At 38.6% G+C, this 22140-nt stretch overlaps 3 protein-coding genes across 7 annotated transcripts; 1 reads left to right on the top strand and 2 right to left on the bottom strand.

Annotated features, from left to right (window-relative positions):
• Positions 1–208: 208 nt before the first annotated feature.
• Positions 209–2208, bottom strand: mcl1b (MCL1 apoptosis regulator, BCL2 family member b). Its single transcript, XM_031756698.2, has 3 exons — positions 1601–2208; positions 1121–1371; positions 209–962 (listed from the first exon to the last, which is right to left on the bottom strand). The coding sequence occupies exons 1-3, from the start codon at positions 2049–2051 to the stop codon at positions 846–848; spliced, it is 819 nt and encodes a 272-aa protein (XP_031612558.1). The 5' UTR covers positions 2052–2208; the 3' UTR covers positions 209–845.
• Positions 2209–3501: 1293 nt separating this feature from the next.
• Positions 3502–11292, bottom strand: ensab (endosulfine alpha b). Its single transcript, XM_031756682.2, has 3 exons — positions 11161–11292; positions 8455–8577; positions 3502–7129 (listed from the first exon to the last, which is right to left on the bottom strand). The coding sequence occupies exons 1-3, from the start codon at positions 11215–11217 to the stop codon at positions 6959–6961; spliced, it is 351 nt and encodes a 116-aa protein (XP_031612542.1). The 5' UTR covers positions 11218–11292; the 3' UTR covers positions 3502–6958.
• On the top strand, positions 11149–21212 carry hormad1 (HORMA domain containing 1). 5 transcript variants are annotated; one of them, XM_039619459.1, is made up of 15 exons: positions 11163–11287; positions 12108–12142; positions 13348–13492; positions 13603–13666; positions 14369–14405; positions 14560–14580; positions 14784–14810; positions 16522–16589; positions 17054–17205; positions 17979–18136; positions 18303–18353; positions 18794–18854; positions 19076–19128; positions 19861–19944; positions 20797–21212. In XM_039619459.1, the coding sequence occupies exons 1-15, from the start codon at positions 11275–11277 to the stop codon at positions 20884–20886; spliced, it is 1059 nt and encodes a 352-aa protein (XP_039475393.1). In that variant the 5' UTR covers positions 11163–11274; the 3' UTR covers positions 20887–21212. The 5 variants fall into 5 exon arrangements, with proteins under 5 accessions (XP_039475394.1, XP_039475393.1, XP_039475391.1 ...); XM_039619457.1 differs by having other exon boundaries at positions 17054–17223; XM_031756719.2 differs by lacking the exon at positions 11163–11287 and adding an exon at positions 11463–11587 and having other exon boundaries at positions 17054–17223.
• Positions 21213–22140: the final 928 nt, after the last annotated feature.

The raw sequence follows: 22140 nt of genomic DNA, 5'->3' as shown, positions 1-22140 counted from the left end.
GCTGCAGCAGTCTCAAATTTCTAGGAAATGGCAGCCATTGCTCTGCATTTGGGTTGTGGTGTGACTGTATAAAGGCTAACAAATGTGTAGGTGTTAACTTTACTGCACGAGCCTAAATAAGCAGCATTGGAACTAACGAGCGTAGATATAACCAGCTTCCTGCTTTTGCGAATTTCCTTTTTAAGCAAAGAGTGTGAAAAGGCAAAACTATGTAAATTAAATATCTTTAATTGATCTGTACAGGGTTGTAGCTTACAGCTGGATCATAGACTGCTTTGTATCAAGCACATAGTCTCCCTCCCCCCCAACTGTTCTTAGTCCTTGTTCATCTTTTCAACAGACTCAAAATTTCCAGAATCCTTTTACAGTCAAAAGTCCATGTTGTTGGTCTTGTCTCCTAGTGCAGTTCCAGCATTTTCATAATCAGGAAGTACTGCCAAACTCATGCAAATCCACCTCCTCCAGCACTCTCTTGACTTCAGATATCCTCAAAAGATTGTAGAAGATCTGAATGGACTTTGGAAACTGGAATCATGCAGGTTTCGCTTCCTATTTTGATCTGGGTCATTCTTACAAACCACTGCCACCAAAACATTATTATACAACAAAATATAGTGAGTAAACAATCATTAAAAAAGACTAGCAAAAAAGGAAAAAAAATGTCTTTTTCCTTTTTATTATGACATCTTTTAGCAAAAATAGATCTCTGAATTAAATAATGTAATTTGAAACATTTTTCCTTTTGTCCATTCTTTCCTCCCGAAAGCAGTCTGAAAAGGTGTCCAATGGGGAAGAAAAAAAAAAAAGAAAAAAAAAAAAAGGAGGTCGCTCAGTGTCCAACAAATTCACCTGATCAACAGGGCCAGTGTTGCCCCAATACCAGCAAATCCAGCAAAGGCCATGAGTGTGTTCCTGACCGTGGACTCAGGGTCTGCTACTCGAAAGAACTCCACAAAGCCATCCTGGAAAGAATTTAAGTAAGATGTGGTAAGAAAGAGGCAGGGAAAGAGGCATAATATTTTCACTGGGCACAAAATACTTTCTGGGACAATAAAAGGAAGTTATGCAACCAGGAACTTTTTTTTTTCTAATCTTGTCATTCAAAGGAGTCATTACTCACCCATGCATTGTTTTTGACAATCCAGTCTCGCTGTTCAGACAGCAGGTATGCAGAAACCTCTTGGCTCACTAGCGCCACGCAGTTGTCTCTGCCCTTTTCCTTCAGGTGCTGAGACACCACTGCTCCGAAGGCCACAAAGCTGACAATACGACCCCAGTTGGTCATGTGGTCTGCAAAGAGGCTCTTCGCTACAGCACCGACAAATGACATATCCTCGTGTCTTTCATCCAATGACAGTTTATTAATCATTCCTGCGAAAAGAAAATTACACTAGATCAAAAAATCGAAGTCACTTATTCTAAGTCGAAGTTTAGTGAAATGTATAAATTATATTTTAGTATATTAGCAGTTTGGTCTCGGTTTAAAAATTGCTAGCTTGTTGTGGTGACTTGAAACAGTTCAAAGGCAGCCTATGAGTGAAGCAGACAAATGCTCCTAAATGTCTTTGTGCAAAATCCGCACAGACTGATTTCAACTTACCGTTGTAAGCGTATCTGTGCTTTTCTAATACGTCCGCAACAACTCTTTTCATCGTTTTTAGTGCTTTGGTTTCCTTTCGTTGAGGCTGAGAAAGTCCAGTAAAATCACCCAAAAAACTGTGAATAAGGAGTTTCGTTTCTCTCTCCAGCTCCTCGTCGGATTCACTGTCCAAATGAAACTCCGGGGTGCTCGGCAACGAACCGTCTTCCTCCCGGTCCCGGATAGCTTTTGTTTTATACCCGTTTGTTGAGGTTACCTCGAGGTTGTTCGGCCGTTTGGGGGTACCATTAGACACAATCCCGTTGCTAGAGTCTTTAGAGGAGCCTGTGGCATTCTGCGGAGAGGATTTCCCCGATCCATAGTGCATTGGTCCCTCCGGGACTCCATTTTGAGGAAGAAGATAGTCTATGAAGGTAAACTGGTTCCTTTTCGACATCAAATAGTTGGTCATCTTGTTAACTTCAAACTAACACCAAACAGTTACGCGAAAAATACTTCGAGAAGAAAATCGGCGTTAGCCTATATTAGACAAAAAGCTAACTTCTTGCCTAACGATTAATCTCTGGCATTTTCTCTTGAGCGGAAGTAAACGCACTGAGAAGGGTTGAGTCCGGTCAGAAGCGTTTTATGTTATACTCCCTCTGACGCACGTCTGACGTAGGCGTTGTTGAAAAAATTTCCAGTTTAAACCGTGTTTAAAAAAAGCAAGAGAAAATAACAGGAATCATGGTTTTCATTAAAAAAAATATTAATAATAAACACATCATTTCAGGAAAAACAAATTAGTGCAAAGATTTATCAGTGAGTTACTGTTGAGTTCTTTCATTACATTAAAAACGAAGGTATGAAGATGTATAATAGGCACTGTCATAAACACTCCCAAAATTAATTCAAAAAAATTATAATAACAATACAACTGAGAACACGCACAGAGGTTATAATTAAAACTCTCTCGTTATGGCCTCATTACCTGACAGAACAGTTGACTAATATACTTTTAACCTTTATTTTGGGAAATGTTGTAGAATTCGTTTTTTGTTGTTCTTGTTGTTGTTTGTTTGTTTGTTTTTTCAACACACGTTGTAAAATAAGATACTCCATTTATGCCAGATTTGGGAAATTATTTTCCTACACTTGGCAACATAACAACAAAAATAATAATAATGATAAAGCAAAGTAAAATATTTTAAACTCAAAGCAAAACATAATTTCATTTAACTAATCATAATAAAGTAGTTTAAGATGTTATGGTTAAAATATAATGTTAAAGTTATAGTGTATTGGATTATCTTCTGACAGATGTGTTGCACTGTAGAGGGACTTTCACCTAGGTAGGAAGTGACACCATTACAGTCCTTTGATATCACTCCAACACTAATCTTCCACTAAAGGAGTACAGGAAACCATCATCTTAAATCTCCGAGCTCCATGACGTGCCATTGATTTACCACAAACCCTATCCTCACATAAACAGAAGTACATTTAATCTATGACAGAATACCAGTGTTGACACATTTCCTTAAGTTAAAGAACTGTCTTTGCTTTGCCAATGTCAAAATATATTCTAATTAGTAGCTTTCATCACCTTTCATGTTATATGCTGGTATAACAGAAATACCTAGAATTTTCCATCGTGGCTCTTCTCTCACACCTACATGATTATGCCTCCCCCTAGTGGTAAATGAAAGCTTGCGCCTCCTATGCGTTTGTGTGTCTGAGAATGCTTCTTCCTTCTACTTCTGTTTTTTTAAGACCCAGAACATTCCGGGTTTTACCTCATCTCGAGATTTCCTCTGTTGACCATGCAAGAAATCTTATGATTTAATCAGCAGCTAATTCATCTGTTTAACATGTAACAAGGATGAACAACTGAACTCATAAAACAAAACCCCACAAAAGCACCTTATTAATGTAAAAGTTTATTTCAAATACTGACAAAAATCCTCTCACCTACTTCCACACAACTTAAACATTCCAAGTACCCTTGTACTTCTGAAGTCTTAAAACCATTCCTGTATTCTCCAGTCATCCTGTTTATCATGTAAACCCTTTTTTTTTCTTGGAAGCAAGGGTGCATCTGATTTCCCTGCAGTCTTGGGCCAGGATGAAATATACTAATTATGCATTAAGAGAACACAAGAAAAAAAAAAATATTACTTGCAAAACAAGAAAACAGATAAGGTAAAAGCAGCACAAAAGTACTTCAGAGCACACAGCCTGTTAATTATTTTATACATTCTGGCACATATTTATCATAGCTGAACAAGAGACACCCTGTGTGTTGGGTTTGAAACATACCCAGCTATTTCCTCTTGTTGCACTGCTCTGTGCAAAGCCAAACATCAAGTGGCATTCAAGAACATCTCTCCACTGTTGTTTCATAACATCACAGCATATTCACCTTTTCTTTATTTAAGCCAGGCTTACTTCTTGAAGCAGAAAGAATGTAGGCTATTTAAACACAACATAATAGTCTGTTCTTATCAAAGTGACAAAGCAGTTCAGAATTTTAAGATCTGGCTAGACCACACATTTGTTCCAAACCAACAATGCATTTATACATACATTTTTTTGGAATCTGCACTTAAGTTGAAGTTTAACATAGTTAACATGTAACCAGTTTTTGCCACAGGAGCTTTATGACTCTTAAAGTGAGATGCTTAAAGAGTCAGACTGGCAGAATCAAGAGGACAGATGTTCTTTACAGGGTAGGCTCTCTTAGATTTGTCATTGACTGAATCAGCAGCATTTACACATATTTCCATTTGATACAGATTCACATAGCCTCTGCGATACAATAAGATACAGCAGAAGTAGTGTTAAACAGAAAGGAGAGAGGAACCATTGAATCAGAAATAGCTTGGGCTATGAAAGAGTGGAAAGCAAGTGGGAAACAACAAAAATAATTTCCTGTTTAAGTCTATTTACAACAGCTGGAACAGAGAAAAGCAGTGCATTCATACACCAACACAACAACAAGCATATATGCACAAGTCAGTCCTCTTTCACCCACTGCAACTTTGACACATTTTAAAGTCTCATTGAAAAATAAGTGAGGTCGAGAACGTGATGGTGCATGCACCCTGTTACCTAGCCTATGTGGTGGAGTGTGCGTTTGTGAAGGTTCCCTGAAGCAGTAATTCACACTGATTCTCAGTGAGTGCCGGCATCCAGTTCAGGTTCTTGAATGTGCGAAGGGCGCGCATTCAAAGTCTAGAGATTTAGCGATCGTTCCATTGACCTGTTTCAGAAGTTGAACCACGATAACAGGTGGGATTACCCCTCACCATGTGTTATAAAATCTCTCTCTGCTTTGTCAAGTGTTGGTGCTCCTGCAGATATGCCCTGTTCCACTTTAAGCCTGTGATGATGCGTTTTAGAGCTGCACTTATCAGGTTGCCTGCCGTTTACCCTCTAACACCCCTGAGATCAAACATCCATATGAGTAGTGTGAGTTTTGGAGAGAATAAACTTCTATGACGTGCTGGTAGTAATGTAGGGCAATAGTCCAGCTGAGATTTTAGTGAAGTAGTTGAACTTTTTTACTAAGGTTAGTGTTTCACTATGTGAACTGCAATGAAAGAAGGTCAGCTGTTAAGGGAACCACTATGACATACTCTTCATTCTTAAGTATTAAAACATTCTCTTACATGAAATTAGAAATCACTGTCAGAATTAGTCTTTTTCATAGTCAACCCTTAAATACTAAAAAAATTTTACTTTACATATGGCCTTGAAAGACACAAGTATGACTGCAACGACTCTGGGTACTTTTTGTCATCTCAATGAGACTTTTGTGGCTGGATACAAAACCTTTAGAAGTGTTTGCATCAGTGCTTCAAAAATAGCCAGAAAGATATGTGGAAGCCACATCACTCCTTACATCTTTAGCCAGATCAGTGTGGGCTCAAAGCTGCCTCATCACATTGCAATGTAAGCAGGATGATTGGATAGTAACAGTCACATTGAAAAGACAAGTGTATCCACAGCCTCTGGGCTTGCAATGTGGAATTTGGCTCAGTTGTTAAAGCAAAGAATATCCAAGCCAGAAATCCTAGGGTGTAATCCCAACTGAGTTGATTTAGCACTACCATTTGTCTCAGGCATGCTAGCCGGTTCAGTCCTTAAAGCGCTAAGCTTATCACGAGTTACGTGCTTGTTTGAGTATTATTTACAGAAGCATATACACTATGCAGGGTGCTTCCCCCCCAACAAATCTTTTAGGCTCATAGTTAGCACATATCTTGATGCATCTCAACAGCAACCAAACAAAGGCTGAGCTCATAGGCTGGCAGGGTTCCCAGCCTTTAAAAATAATACCAGGATATACTCAACTGGCTCCCACCCTGGGCAGCAAACAGGAGCGTGTGTACATGGATTGTCAGAATAGCATAAAGCAAAGCAAGTAAGGAAGTGTGACTGTGGACATTTCAGGACTTTAGGTGTTTGTTTTGATCACTTACTAAGCAGCTGCTCCACTCCTGTTACAAAAGCATGTTAATTTTCTTTTTTTTTTGTTACATATTACAAACATGCAGCCATGTTTTTTTTTTTTAACTGAGAGAAACAGGAGCAAAAGGGGTAGGAAATAAAAGCAACAGAAGCACACAGACAGAGAAAAAAAGTGTTTCAAATCCCTGCCTGGATGAGCTGCAGCAGTTGTCGTCAGATTATATTTGACTGAAGTGACTGAAAGGGTGAGATGCAAGGAAACTTCCACTCATTTCCCAATAGGGTGTTAGTGAATGCCAAGTATCCTTTAAGCTGCCCCTCACAGATTTGGTAAGCAAGCAATTATTCACATACATCTTCCAAACCCTCCCGCTGAAGCTAGCTACCAGCATAGAAAGGGAAGATGAAGCTCAAAGAACACATTGTGATCATGGTTCCTAACTCCCGTACACACATTATTTTGGTGTCATTCAGGATGCAAAAAAGAAAAAAAAAAATACTATACAGAATACAAAGTGCATTAACTCATCCCATCCAACCCCTGCCCGATGACACACACACCTACTGTAATGCATCTTGGAACACTGAAAACCAAGATATAAGGGAGGCGGTAGCGCAGAGTGCACAGAGGGGGCAGAGCTGTGCGTTGTGGGAAGGCAGAGAAGGCTGTGACCTTGTGGGCCGCCTAAACCTCCGTCCCTCCCATCCCGCCCCACCCACATATAAGCAAATGGAGTTTTAACTTATACAACTCTGCCCGATATGTTAAAGCCAGTGGTGCCTGGGGATGTAAAAGGAAGAGAGGGGAGTGGATGGACATATTGGGAACACAGGTGAAGTGGAGGAGGGATGCTTGCTGGGAATCCCGGGGGGGAAGGGGGGAGGGTGCTTCTTGAATGATGAAGGCTAGCCAGCTAGCTTGCTGGTCACCAAGGAGGACTTCCTCTGGGGTAGATCTTGTGGCGTGGGGATGTGGTCACCAGTTACCAGATTCTTGTCAGGCCCCGCCACAGGAAGCTGCTTGTTCTTCATCTTGGCCTTGGCCATGTTGTAGTCACCCGAATCAAAGTACTTTTGCTGTGTGAAAAAAGAGAGCAGAGGTGCTACAAAGTTTAGCGAAATGCTAAATACTGAGAACAGTGCTTACATATTTGTACACTGAAATTATATTGCTGATTGCACTAGTGCTATAGAAAACGTTCCAAATGTATTCCAGATGGAGGAAAATTCATACTCATCTTTAGCAGCCTGAGTTTAACCAACATATTTTTTTAATGCTGAACACCACAATCATACCCATAAACCCAAACAGCTTTAAAAACAGGTTTTGTTTGTGCCTAATAAAATTTGAAACAATGCTAACTGAATGTAGCTTTAAGACTCAGCCTCATCATCTTCTACCTCCTTCCAAACTGCCTTTTATAAAATGAGGATAGAGTCCCCATATAAGCTGTAATCATTATAAAGCATGCTTTGCATTTCCTTCTATAATATTGTTACTTACTCTAAATTTAACAGTGCTCAGTTTAACAGCTAAAGAGAACTAGAACCAGCACAATAACAAATATGTCGACAGTGCTCACACATCAGAGAAGATACCACAGGGGTAATGCTATTCTCTTTAATCAAATCACATGCTTATGTTTCAACATTTAAAAATTTTAAGTATGAGATTACCTACCTCCTCAGTCTCTGATAGTGTTTATTATCTTATGATAAAACGCTTTTCCCTCTGAATGTCTTGGCTACTCCTACTCCTACCCAGTGATTTAGCATGTTTCCCAGAATGACTTTCAACAACCTCTAGAGGTGGAAGATCTCTGTAGCATATAGAGCATGTGTAGGTGGAAAGAGACATAAAATTTTAAATCTGGGAAAAATGAGATTGGAGTTAAAGTTTCCTTTGGGTGCTCTGTTCTGCAGTTCAAAATACAAATTCAAGTTACTCTGTCACACAAGCTATACTGCACGTGCTATCAATCTAGCAGCTTTGTATTCTAGTCTGAGGATGGAGAAATTATTTTTCTCTTCGTTTCAATTAATTTACCCTTGTAGCACTGATGAATCAACAACTCAATGGTGGTTCTAGGTAGAGCCTTGATTCTTTGGTTTCTAAGGTGAGCATAAACTTTATCAGTTAGGTTTTTAGATCACTGATATCTTTATTAAAAATTAAAGATATGTTCACTGCAATTACATTCAAATTGTTCGTTGTTCAATAATAGTAACAGCAGCTTGACCATACCAAAACAACAGCTATCCTTTTTCAATTTTACATGGGGTGCAGGTGTTTAATGACTTGTTTTCTGGGAAGCTCTCATTAACGCACAGCCCTGTTTTTCCACTGCTGTTGCGGCTGCTGCTGTCTCTGATCGCATCATTGGCAAACTATAGTAACTCACTCCTTTTTGTAGTCTCTTCATCAGGAAGTCTGACCCACCGGGCCTCTGGCCCAGACCAGGATATTTGGCCTTCAGCTTCGCCTCTTCTGCCTTAACTGGGTTTGCATTTTTCTCTTGAGAGTCCTGTAGAGACAAAAAAAAAAGGTTTAAGTCTCTTGTTTTGCAGAAAAACAAGGATCCTTTAAAATGTCAGTGGACGCAGCTTCAGAAAAGTTCACAACTAGAACAGCTGGTCATGTGATAGCCACTCACTTCTGGCCACCCTGCAATTCTACAACTTTTTCCACAAAGACTACAAGTTTACTGTGGAGCACAGGACCAGTACATTAAAAACACCAAACTAAAAGTACTGCTGTGAAAGGGATACAAAAGCATGACAGTGACTGGTGGAAACTTTATATACTCCATGATAGCATGAGTCACAGCATGACTGTCCTCCTCTTACAGTCTCTCATAACACCATAATGCCTGAGAGGAAACTTGGTACGACCAGGGACCTTAAGAGCGAATGCTGAATGATTTTAGAAGCTTATGATAGTAACAAACAACTAAAGCTCTATTGGAAAGTTGTGTTGCTAAAGATCTTGTGACCAAAATATTGTTTATGCATATATTAAAAATAAAACTAGAATGTATAAAGCTGAAATCTCAAAATTACTATAAAACTAAACTCTGCAACAGAGTCCATTATTCATAGTAACTGAATTCTGCAACTTTCCATTTTTTAAACAAGACACAAAATCTATGCTATTAATTGCTAAATCCTGTTGTGATCTTATGCTCAACTGTGTTTCTGGTAATAGTAACTACTATGTTATGTAGTAGTAACTACTATTTATTATGAGAAAATCTGAAAAATTGGGTCAAGAAACTACAACGTGACCGGGCGGTCCAAACAATACTAGGCTTAGATTGCTGAAGCCTACAGTGGGAATTCTGAAACAATGGAAGGGCTTGTGCTGATGCCTCTGCCGAATACTAGTAAAACTAGTCAGACATTGCCATTCAAGTACCTGACAGGTAGAAACTGAAGCTACTAATCTGGGGCACCACCCTGTGCACACAGCAGGAGTCAAGCGCTTGACTCCATGTTAAAACTATTTCAGAAAACAGGCTAGTGCAAGACTATAACGGTCAAACTCCAAAGGGCATTTAGACACTCCTTGTAAACACACCTGAAGTGAGCTGCACAGCGTAGACCTACTTCCACTATAGAGACAAGATAGGGCACTCAGCCTATAAAGCTTGCTGGGGCAGGGATAAAATGTGACCCAGGACACAGAAGCCGATGAACAGATTCCCTTGGGGGTGGGGGGTGGAGGAGGTGTTGCACAGAGTGTGCTGATTCACTTGGGTCCATGAAGAGAAATTTATGAGGTACTATATTTGGTTTTGATGCAGGGAAACTGCAGATTCCAACACAGTCTTTGTGTGCACAGTGGAACTGGCATGTGTATGACTGTAAATATTCCCCTCAGGAAGGACTGTCTTTTCTTGTTCACTTAAAGCAACAGACAGGGTTAAAAGTCCTGTTCATAAGGTTTGCTTAAACTACTGGAAAAGCTTAAATGCACAGGCTGTGTCGCCATACGAAGAGACAAAATATTAAAACAATATTTCCTTTTGTGGCATCAGCTTAATTCACACAGAATTTCAGTAACAAAAACTCATGATTCAAACTGAGTTATGACAATGTCAACAGTCATAAAGCAACGTCTGTCACTGCAGTACAAACAATTTCTATTCCCTTCAACTTTATGATTAGTAGGGCATGAACATACAGTAATGCACGGTTATAAACAGAAATCTGAATTTTTTACTTCCTACCTTGTAAAGGCTGGGCAACGTTTAGTTTCCACTTTTCATTATTTTTCTCGTATTGATTAACGCAATTTATATGTGTGAATAATAAAAACAAAGTTAAAAGTACTTACAATGAGAAAACTAGACTTTACATTATAACCTTTGCTTTACAGTGTTAGGACTGAACATCTTTCTTGTAAAAATAATAGATACTGACATTAATGTTAGCATCCACTACGGGTGTTTATCTTGTTATTTCTGCTCCACTGCTGGTACAGTGTAAACAAACTTAAGGAGTGTCAACACTAATCTAACACATACTGACATAAGAATGTTTGGCAAACCCTCGACCCTAATAATGGACTACATGGCATCGCTGCTGTGCTTATGGCATAGTATGGAAATGCGGAAGCACTGCAGCTGGTTGTCACAGTCAGTGCAAGACCACCAGGAATCCAGAAACTGCTAGCCATTCAGAACAGACACTTTTCTATTCGACTTTAGCGCAGTTATCTTTACTTACTCAGTGTGCACTGAGTGAAATCACCCAGTCATGCTTTTATCTGGAGACTGCAGGCCACACATTTAGTGCGTAAACCCCCCCTCGGGTACAGACCAATGAGGCCTGAGCTGCTGTGGACTCGCCAGCCAATGACACCAACCAAGGGACAAAACAAAGTGATACACAAGCAAGGTGCTTCGTATGCTATGGCAGCTACAACTAAAGCACTTCCATTTTACAGAGCAGCTCATATTGGCTGTACTCCTCTTCCAGGTCTTTCCCGGTGCATTGGTGCAGCGCTAAGATTACTGCAAACACTTATGCTAACTGATGCTAGCCACTGCTTAGTTAGCATGCTCTGTGGTTAGCTAACAACATCAAGATAGCAGGCAGAAACCCACCTGTTTTTCGTCCTCGTAGTCCACCTGAGTGTCCGAGTCCAGGTTTTCTGACGACATTTTGTGAGTGTGGAGGACAAGCAGGTGTCTCGTCGGTTGCTGGACCAACTCAAAGAGATGATTATTCAAGGTACCGTTTTGTGTACCTGTACTGGATCTAATCCTGCTTTTCTGAACACGACTGCTCTCCAACAAAAATGGCGTAACGACTTATGACATCACCGTTAGGGCCGGCGTTTTCCTTGTAACTAACAAATACAGTAACCAATAGAAGTGGAGTAATAGCCCACACGAAGCCAATAGGATTACGTTGAATGTGTCCCGGCTGTGATTGACAACCGGTTGGCCAATGAAAATACAAAGTGAAGACGGAGGCGATGCGGGGGCCGCGCTGCATCAACACAAATCACCCGGACAAAACATATTTTGGGTAAAACGTTAGTTTTCAGTTGGTTAACGTTTGACATATCAAATAACAATTATAACAATAAAAAAACAAAACAAAAAACTTTAGACAATAGGCTCTGAAGCCCTCTTTGTTTTTAGTTTTACCTCCCTACTCTGTGATTGGCTCCCTGCTGGTGAACCTGTTGCTGCCCGTTAAAGAATTAGCGGGAACTTTTATAATAGCTAACACCAAAAGGTTAGCTTTTATTTCCTAATTCCCCAGAACGACTGTACTGTGTGGTTCTGGTTATTGTTGTAATGTAACAATAACGTAATGTTGTAATGTAATTACAAGAGCATAATCTATAGAATAACTTCGCGGCAGGTCAAAGTAGTGTGCTAGAGACAAGTTAAGTAGAGGGCTACATCAGCTAGAAACTAGAAGGTCGGCTAGCTAGTTGCGATTTACAGTAAGTACAGTTTTCTGAGTAGACTCCTATCTGTCCTCAAATTTTCTCTCTGCGCTTTGCATTTTTTTATTTTGTGTTTATTTTACACCAAAGGTATGGCGTGTGCACAACAAGTGAGAACATCACAGGTAAAATACATTACTCATATGATTTTATTGTGATGTGATCCTGCAAACACTAAGTTGCTTAGCTAGCAGGCAGTTTTATAGACAATAGCGTTATACTATACACACTCTTAAAGTTCTGTAACACGTTTTCTTTTTCTTTTTTTTCCAACGGTAGTTTTTAGTTTTGTAAAAAGTAGTTATTATATTAACAATGGATCACTGTTAGTGCCAACATTATTGAAGTAATGTGGAATCACCTTTAGCGGGAATGGACCAAAAGGAAGTCAACATCCAAAGCAGAGCTTTGAATGTCCTTCAAGAAGTGATTCATTCATGTATGGTTTTACTGCAGTGGCAGTGTGTTTGGGATTATTGTTATGCTGAAAAATGAAGCTGTTGTCAATCAGCTGCTCTCCAGCTGCTACTGCATGGTGGATCAAATCTAATGTTACTTTTATTTGCATTCATAATTACACTTTTGACAAGGTGTCCAGCATCACTGACCCCAATCCATAACAGAGCCTCCACTGTGTTTTACGGATGGCTGTAGGCACTCAGTGCTGTACCTCTCTCCTGACCTCTGTACATATTAATGTTGATTTGCAACAAAATTTTCATATTTTGATTCATTATTTCATTTGAACTGTTATCTCTAATCTTCAGTCCAATTCTTTTGTAATGTGGCATACCTCAGCCTTTTCTTGCTGTTTCAGTCCGTAAGAATGGCTTCTTAAAAGCCACTGTTCCAGCGAGACTATTTCTGATGAGACTTAAGACTTTTTAAGGACATGGTACAGATAGTGAAAGCCAATAAAACTGCTGTAGATAGTTTTTAAGGCTTGCCACCTTTGTCCATTACTTGTCCAGTTTGCTAAGATTTCTTTGTAAGAACACACGGCACACTGTGCTGAGATATGAGATACACTGACAGTAGAGTCACTTGGTTTGTGATAAAAGTATTGTTTGTCATGCATGTTTCATAAGTAACTATTTAAGTTGCATCTTGGGTGAAATAACATCAGTGCTTTTTTTTTCCAAATATCAAGAGACTTACACAGAAACAAATTGTGACACTAATATAGAGGTCCATAAAATTCTGTTTGTGTATGTATTAAATAAGGTGCTGTAGCTGAAACGCAGCTGTTGGATTGCAGGATTTCTAATAATTGTGTTAACTGTCATGACTAAGCAGTGCTGAGTCTGATTAATTTGTTTCACTCATACAGAGCACTCAGCTGTTTCCTAATCAGATTGTCTCGGAGCAGCAGTCATTGGTTGTTATGAAGAAGCTTCTGGCCATTGCAGTGTCTGGCATCACATACCTCAGGGGCATTTTCCCGGGGAAAGCCTACGGGAGAAAATATGTGGAAGGTTAGATTGCATATGAACCTAATTTGACTGTACATCACATTAGCTTTCAAGTTCACTTTACCTGGAGACAGTTCCACAGAACATTCACACATTCTATTTTTTCTTTTTAGATCAGCAAGTGATGATTCTCAGAGAGGAGCACAGCTGTCCTGGTGCCACTCAGATTCTTCAGTGGTAAATTACAGCAGCTTGACATTTGCTAACCAGAGCTGTTCATTAGGGTCACTAAAGCCAAATAGACACCATCTTGTGGAGTCATATCAACTGCTCCATTTTGATGTACCAGTTTTGATTTTGTCTTCCAGTGTTATCCCTTTGACAAAATCTGTTCATAGACAAACCCCTACAGAGGTACTTTATGATAGTTCTCATTTTAGTAGGTGTCACCAGAACTATGTTTTACCATAGGTAGACAAACAGACCTACAAGGTAAAAATAAGACCATCATGTCTTTTGTGGTTGGTAACAAATTGAACTTGACTGAACTTGGTGATGTTGAAATGATATTCTTGATCTGTTTTCATCAAGAAGATATTTACACGCAGTGAACAAATATAATCAAATTAGTGCAATAGACAATTATGCTTCATAAATAAAACGTTCTAGCTCTAAGGGTCATCGAAAATGAGATGAGAAGTATATTGTTATGTTACACTCAACAGTTTCAACAGTCTAACAGTGTAAATAAGAGACAGGTTGTTGAAGACATTTGTTTTTTAAAATTTTTTTAAAATTTACATTACATATTAAATTAATGTCACTTTGTTCATCAAGAAATAATTTCAGTGGCTCCTCGTTCTTGTTTCATTTTTTTGTGCTTTAAAATTTTAATTATTATTTTTTCTATGGATCATAATTGTTTTTAATTTTCACCAGGATGCAAGGATGTTTTGATGCCATCGAGAAGAAATACGTAAGTCACATTTGACCTTTATCAGTCAGAAGATTTGTAATGTACACATAGTTGAGTTAGGGGAGATTTAAAAAAAAATTAAATTGTAATTTGCACTTTTTTTTGTATCAGAACAACTAATGCAGTCAAAATGTTGTTTTTTCTTCCTCACCAGCTTCGGACAGTCATTATATCTGTGAGTATTTTGCTAATATTTGACCTTGAATGTGTGTTCTTCAATAATGAATCTTTGTATTAAAACCAGTTAGGGTCAGCCTGGAAAAGTGAGTGTATCTAACACATGAGCAACTAAATGTCGGAAGAGCTGTAATGTTTTAGATAATTTAGTCTTATATTCTATGCGGTACTGATGTTTGTCCATTTGGCCTTATTTTTTAGATTTATACCGACCCAGAGAACCCACAGGTAAATATCAGGTTATCTTTTTGCAATATTCACTGTTTAACAATTTAAAGGTTGCTCCAGTCTACACCCTGCATGCCTAAGTATGGGCAAGATACTGAACCCAAGGTTGCTCTCCCATGTGTTCATTGGGGTATGAATGTGTGTGACCGTTAGATGGAAAGAAATTGGTTGTAGAAAAAAAGTTCTTGTATTATTGGGTGAATGAGGCACTTTGAGTAGAGTAGAAAAGTGATATATAAGAAGTAGAGATGGACCGATCCGATATTACGTATCGGTATCGGTCCGATACTGACGTAAATTACTGGATCGGATATCGGCGAAAAATAAAAAATGTAATCCGATCCATTAAATATCAAAAAAGCATCTCACAAAACTTGCAACACGGCGTAACTCGGCTCATAACTGTAGCGCGTTGCAGCAGTATGCCTCACATGATAGAGCGGCTGTGTGTATTTGTAGCCTTGCTACCAAACCAGCATTTCATCTCGAGGAAGTTATCCCAGAGTGAAGTAAAGCAAGTGTGTAAGTTCATCTCTGAATGTTTGTAAAGCATTCCAGCGTTAAGCTTAACAACCGATATATGGAGCGACTGCCTCTCTCTCCCTCACCTTCCTGCCGCTACTTCAATTGTGAAACTGCTTAACGATCAGCTGATCGGGTTTTCTGTCACGAGTCCGTCTCTCTTCTTTGTTTTTGGCCCACTTTGCACCAGAAAGAGGAAACCAGCGGCGGAACAACAGCAGCACGTTTAAGCTTGATAAGCTGTTGTTAGAATTTATTTAATATTACTTTCTACACCAGGATCCTTTTAGCTGACGGCTGGTAACTGTGCAGGGGCGGATCTAGCAAAGTTTAGCCAGGGGGGCCGATAGGGCATGAACAGGGAAAAGGGGGCACAAAGACATACTTTTCTTTCTTATTCTCATTTAAAATATGTAGCTTTTAATAAATAATTATCTGAATCTTACACCCAAAGTTTTAATCTGATGTAAAATGTATAGAAGTCCATTACTATATACAGTAACTGTTAAGTCTAATATACCCTAGTAAGCTATAGTACTTTTTCCTTTGGGAAGATACCATCTGTGAATTCTGCAATTCTGTTGAAGAAAGATGTTGAATCTATTTAATTATTCTTGAAAAATAATTTGTTTCTGTGCATTTTTTTTCACCCTGCATCAAATTAAAGTTGATTACATCGATTAAGCATCATGAGGTGGAGGGTGGGTGGTTCCCTATTTTTTTGTTTTTGCTGGGAGTTTGCAACCCTATTAGTTAGGTTGCTTAATATTTCTGCTAAGTACTCTTTAAAATACCAGAATAGGGAGGATGGAGTAGGTTTAAGTTAGGTTTTAAGTTAGGTAAGGTTTATTAGATTGATCAGTGTTGCTGAACTATGAAATATTTTGGGTGCAGTGTATTTTTTACATACAGGTATAACAGAATAGCTTTAGTGTTGTTGTTTATTTAAACTTGAGTATGAACTTATACAAAATGCAGCAAGAAATTAAAAAAAAAACAGTTTTATTGATTAAAAAACACACAATATCGGATTCATATCGGTATCGGCAGATATCCAAATTTATGATATCGGTATCGGTATCGGACATAAAAAAGTGGTATCGTGCCATCTCTAATAAGAAGTGGTCCATTTTCCGTTTACTGTCTCCATAGTGATTACCTATAACATCTGGCATGTCGTCTTTTTCAGAAAGTGACCGAGTTTTACCACTTTAGGATCCAGTACTCTGCAGCAGGGGCACACATGGATTTTGAAAGGTGGGGTGTGTTTATGCTTACAGATTACACTCACGTACGAGAAAGTAACTTGAGTTTCTGTTTTAATTGTTACCTAGTCAATCTTTGAATTTGCCTGTCTTTCCTCGGGCCACAAGTTGCTTGAAAGTTGGAGAAAAGTGAGGAGCTTAAAGAGTTTTATATATGAGTAAAACTTAAACCCAAGGTGCTATGTCTGTTATTGTGTCAATAAATCGAACCATTGAAAGAGTAATTACTTTATCATTGTATCAACACTGGTCTACAACTGAATTAAAGGGTGGAGCTCTCACATCTCTCCAACTGCATCATCTGTGAAATGTGACTTCAGAGTGACTGGCTTATGTTAGACCACCCCAAGAAACTATATACACTTTACCTGCCAATGTAATGATTGTCTGGCAAAGCAGCTGAAGTAGCAGGCCCTTTTATGCTCATTTTTCTTCTTGCTTGACTTTCTTGATCAGCAACAACAACATCAAAGTCTCATCAATGTCATGTGGAAACACCAGGAAAGCCATCATCCTGCTGGTGAGGAAGCTCTACACTGTGATGCAGTACCTGGGCCCTCTGCCAGAAAATGTCTACCTCAACATGAAGCTGGCTTACTATGACGATGGTAACACTCACATCAAAAGTAATGATTTCTGCAGCATTAATTATATAGAACCCACATTTTTAAGGCTTTGAACATTTTATTATTATTTTTTTATTATTTTATTATACCAATCAACATCAAGACTCTTAAATCCAGTGTTTTAAGTGGCGCTGCTTGATGTCTCATACATGCCCCAGCTTTGATCTTTTTTGGCAGTTATCCAACAATGGCGATGTGCTTTTCTGTTTTTTGAAAAGTAGACAAAAAGAGATGAGGGTCTGGGTTTATATGATTCATACGCAGGAAAAACAGCAAACAAAAATTTTATCTTACAGTGTGGTGTTACGATTTGCATATTTTCCTCAAATAGTGTCCAAGTGAATATTAACATATTAATAACAGTTCATTAACCTTTTTCTAAGTTTTTTTACTGCCACTAAGTTTCTACATATACTCACACATTAGATATATCTATTCAGCTAATGCAAGTATCTGATCACACAATCACACAGGGAAAAACCCAGCCCATGCCCCAGACAGCAGTTGAGAGTGACTCCCTCTTGGAGTCACTGGATGGGGTGCTGGAGAGTGCTCCATCCAGAAACTTCATTGTTCTGCAGGGAGAGTGTAACACTCATATGGGCAATAACAGTGTGACTTGGAGGAACTGCCTGCCCTGACTTTGACTGTGGCATGGTCAGTGGTTCAAAACAGGCTGGTCTGCGTATTTCAAAAAACTGCTGATTTTCCCTTTCACTGTTGCTTCACTCTGTGTTTGCTTTTCTATTTTCCAGTTACTCCTCAGGCATACCAACCACCCGGCTTTAGGGAGGCTGACTGTGACACTATGGAGTTTGAACAGGAACCTGTCAAACTGACCATGGGGGAGGTGGTCAGCCCCTACCATACCTTAAAGTTTGACATGGCAACAGAAAGACACAGGCTAGAGCAGGTTAATTGAGAGAACTGTAAGATAAAGGGATAGCAAGTGATAAAAGACATTAAAGCACATATAAAGATTTTTGTCTTTCTTTTTCACGAGGTTTATGTTAAATGTGCAGCTTTTTTACATTAGCTAAAATTGAGAGCTCATTTAGGCACATTCTTTAATTATTCAGGTGGAGGAAAAGTGGGTCTTGAAGATAGATGAAGAGGATGCCATCACCCAGGTCAGTGGACAAATAGTTGTTTTTTTTAACCCATTAAGTGATTTATGTTATTTACAGTTTTATTTATCTTGTGTGATAGCAAATTATCATTTTAGACACAGTAATCTTTACAATGGCCAAAAAAAGCATTGCTAAATGTGTTTTATTTACATAACCCTGGTAAATCAACATGATGTGTATAACTCATTGTCATTTTTAGATTTTACAAATTTTCCTGCTTTTTTTCTCAAAAATGTGCTCTACATATTCATTTTATGTTAGAGTAAAGTATGTACTTGAGATCATTGTCCAATTCACTGAATAGCTTCACTACTAACATACGAAGTGGGAAGTACCTAAATGATGCAAAAACCAGTGAGTCAGTGTCAGAATTTTGTCATTGTGGTAAGTTTTGACATTTTCCAGTCGTGATGTTCAGATAAGCTGTTGTAACCCCATAGAGTGAAGACCCTAAATGTGTGGAGGAGGCTCAAAAGGAGAACACAGTCCTGGAGAACACTGGTAAAAATCTGTAAACGTAAAACAGTCTAAAACAAAGCAATAACTGAAAGTCTCCCATCTTATTTTGTTAAACTTATTTTCAGGATGTCTCAGTTAATAAACTGAAAGATGTAGAATTAATATTATTGCTAGACTCTGTTAGTAATCTTGACTAAATATGATAATAATAACTCAAGCTGAACTAAAAAAATCTTAGGGTATTTGTGTTTTATGAATTCTAGAGGTGCGGGTGAGCTGTCATGAGGAGATCAATACTTGTGAGGAAGTCACAGAGGTATGTGTGACTCACTGATGATGCTCAACAAATTGTGAGCCGGTGACATTTAAAAATATATGACGACTTGACCATTAAAATGCACTACATCTGTTACATATGCCTGTGGCTTGTTGCTTTGTTGTTGTTTGTCGCATCGACTCAAAATATAAAAGCCAAACCAAAGAAAAAATAAGAGAGCCATTGCTCTTTTGAGAAGTTAAAGGAGAAATTATAAAATTTTGTAATTGAGCATTCTGAATATTGATATTATAGCATTTTTTGGGAGCTGAAACTGAGAAAGTGTTTCAAGAACTGTTTTGTAAAATTGATTGGTTAACTGATGTGCAGGTTTATGGCAAGGTAAGGCTTATCCCCTAATTTTTCCATGACGATAAAAGAAAAAAAAAAAAAAAGATCTGGATTTGATTCCAAATGTTGATCTTGTAGCTGTTCATCGAAACTCTCACTATGAGGTCCAAAGAGATACAAGTTAAGGAAACCATTTATTATACTCAATAAAAGAAATGAAACAGTTAATGTATTATTTTTGTGAATCCTTGAGTTAAAGCTGAAAGTCTGCACTATTTACAAAAAACAGTGTTATTATCCAGAAATGTGGGGGGTTAACTTTGTCTTCCAGAGCTCTAAATGAGAATACTAAAAAGTTAAGGACCTCTAATCTGTTCCAAACCCAGTGCCTCAAGTGTACTTAATGATCACTGGCTTTAAGGATCATCTCTCCTCTGTCAGATGGACACTCTGGTGAAGAAGACCTGTTATATGGAGTTGGGGACGAAAAGGACCAGGAGTGGAAGGATCATCAAGCCAACTTTGGTCAGTCTAACATTTAAAACCTAATAGCTACAGGTCCTCGCCTCACTCTATTACAGCTTGACAACCCCATCCACACTAAAACACTTTGTAACTGTGCAGAAATTGAAATTGTACCTATGAAGCTCTCCAGAGTTTGTAACATTTTGAACAGTGGAAGACTTGTTGCCTTTCTTAAGGCAGCAATTTCTATATTATCATGTAAACCTGATGTCTTAATCAGGCACGTCTTTGGATATATATAATAGATATGGACCCAATAAGGTCATCTCTACTCATTTAAGATGTAATGGTCTTCAGATAGGCTCTTTGAAAGCAAAATCAGGCATGAAAATGATCATGTAGCTGCTTAAATAGCATTGCTAACATCATCTGGGATTCTGTAATAATGAAAACTCTTTTTATTATACAGACTTTTGTAGATTTTGCAAGGTTGGAAAAGGAAAGTGTGTTTCTCTGCGTTTGTCAGCAGGAGACAAACCTAAGCATGCATGGGCAACAAACAGACTGCAGTTAAATAAATGAAAATAATTTGGTAGTTTATCCAAAACAGTGACCTGTTGTCAAAAGAAATGTAAATGTGGGTGGAAACATGTCCTCACATGACCTGTCACTCGGTTCGTAAAAACATGATTTGATTTGGGTGATAATACTGCAAAATTCGTGCATAACCAAGATGTGTTCTGCAGATTTAGGATTAATTTCGAAGTGGAAAATGCGTAGGAACCCTTTTTGTTACACAGATGAGTCAACACTGGTCGCTTTGGTTTCTCAGAGTGGGATGGTGCCTGTCAGTAGACACATAAAGCCGTGCTTTACTAAATGTCAAATGCATGTTTCTTCTGCTGTTTTCAGGCTTCTCAGTTTCCCACCAGTCAGGAAACGCCGTCCACTGACTTGCCTAAGAAGAAACGTAAGTTTAGCGAGCCTAAAGAACGCTACTGACATCACAGCCTACTGTTAATGCAGCAGTGATGTTTTTTCTTTTTTGAAATTCGATTTCGATCACAAGTTCCACAGTTTGATTTTTAGAACGTATTACTGACTTATTTTGACGATGTTTCAGAAACATTTTGAGGTTGTGCAATTACTGTCCGATGGTTAGGTTTGATCTGAAATACATTGTTAAATGATGTTCATCAGTAATGTTGGAATACCTATGCACAAAACAGTGTTTGTTACTTTTTAATGGTTGTTTGTTTTATTGTAACCATTATATATGACCTATGTGTAAATCAGTTTGCTAACTTTAATTAAATAGAAAGAGTGCATCAAAGTGTAACCTGTGTTTTCAACTTGTTAGTGGAAAGGAGGAGAAGGTACTACAAATTTGGCTGTAAATTATAAAAATGAGTTTTTACACATAGATATTTTTGCTGTATTTCTAACTATTTGCTCCATAATGTAAGGGTTTATACATTTTCCACTGGAGTGACAGATCTCCAGTTCAGTCATGGGAAAAAATGAAATATGCAGCACTACCTGCTGTGTCAATATCTTATGAATAAAGTAGGGCATTTTAATTTTTTCAAATTATAAATTTTTCATTATTAGGTGTCATAAAAGCGCTGTGGTCATTTCTTGATTTGGAAAAAGATGATGTACTCAACCACTAAAGCACTGAACACTTTCAACCCGTCTCTGAAAAAATGTTTAAAAAAACCCTGCCTGCCTCTTGGAAAAACAAAACCTCAGTCTTTGAATAGACCCTGAAATGCCACCATTTGCATGCGAGGTGCCTTAAATGAAGCTGTTAAGTGAAAGTGGATTATATCTGTACACAGTGACCTTTGGGCCCAGATAAGGGCCCATCAGCAGCCTCCCGCCCTGCAAGCTGTGTGTTTTTAATCTATTGTTTTTCCCAGAGAGAGGGACATTTGCTGATAGACTGCCTTAACCCACTGCAGATCAATACTGCAGGAAGCCTTTGTGATGCATATCCAAGCAGCCTGCCCCCTCTCCCCACGTCTGCAGCAGGCCAGAGTGGAGAAAGAGAGACTCCATCAAATCAGCCCTCACTTCCTAACTCAGGCATTGTCTTGGTCGTCACATTTATTTCGTAGTCTTTGTGTTTTATGGGCATTTCTGAAAACAGAGAAGCATAAAGCAGAATGGACTGGGAAATCCATGGTGGACGATACCCACTCACCGATGCGTTGGTGCTCTTTATGAGCTGTGAAATGAATCAGGGTTACCTAA

This window comes from Oreochromis aureus, linkage group 11, assembly GCF_013358895.1.
Source record: "Oreochromis aureus strain Israel breed Guangdong linkage group 11, ZZ_aureus, whole genome shotgun sequence".
NCBI lineage: Eukaryota > Metazoa > Chordata > Actinopteri > Cichliformes > Cichlidae > Oreochromis > Oreochromis aureus.
This window is presented reverse-complemented; position numbering and strand designations above follow the sequence as displayed.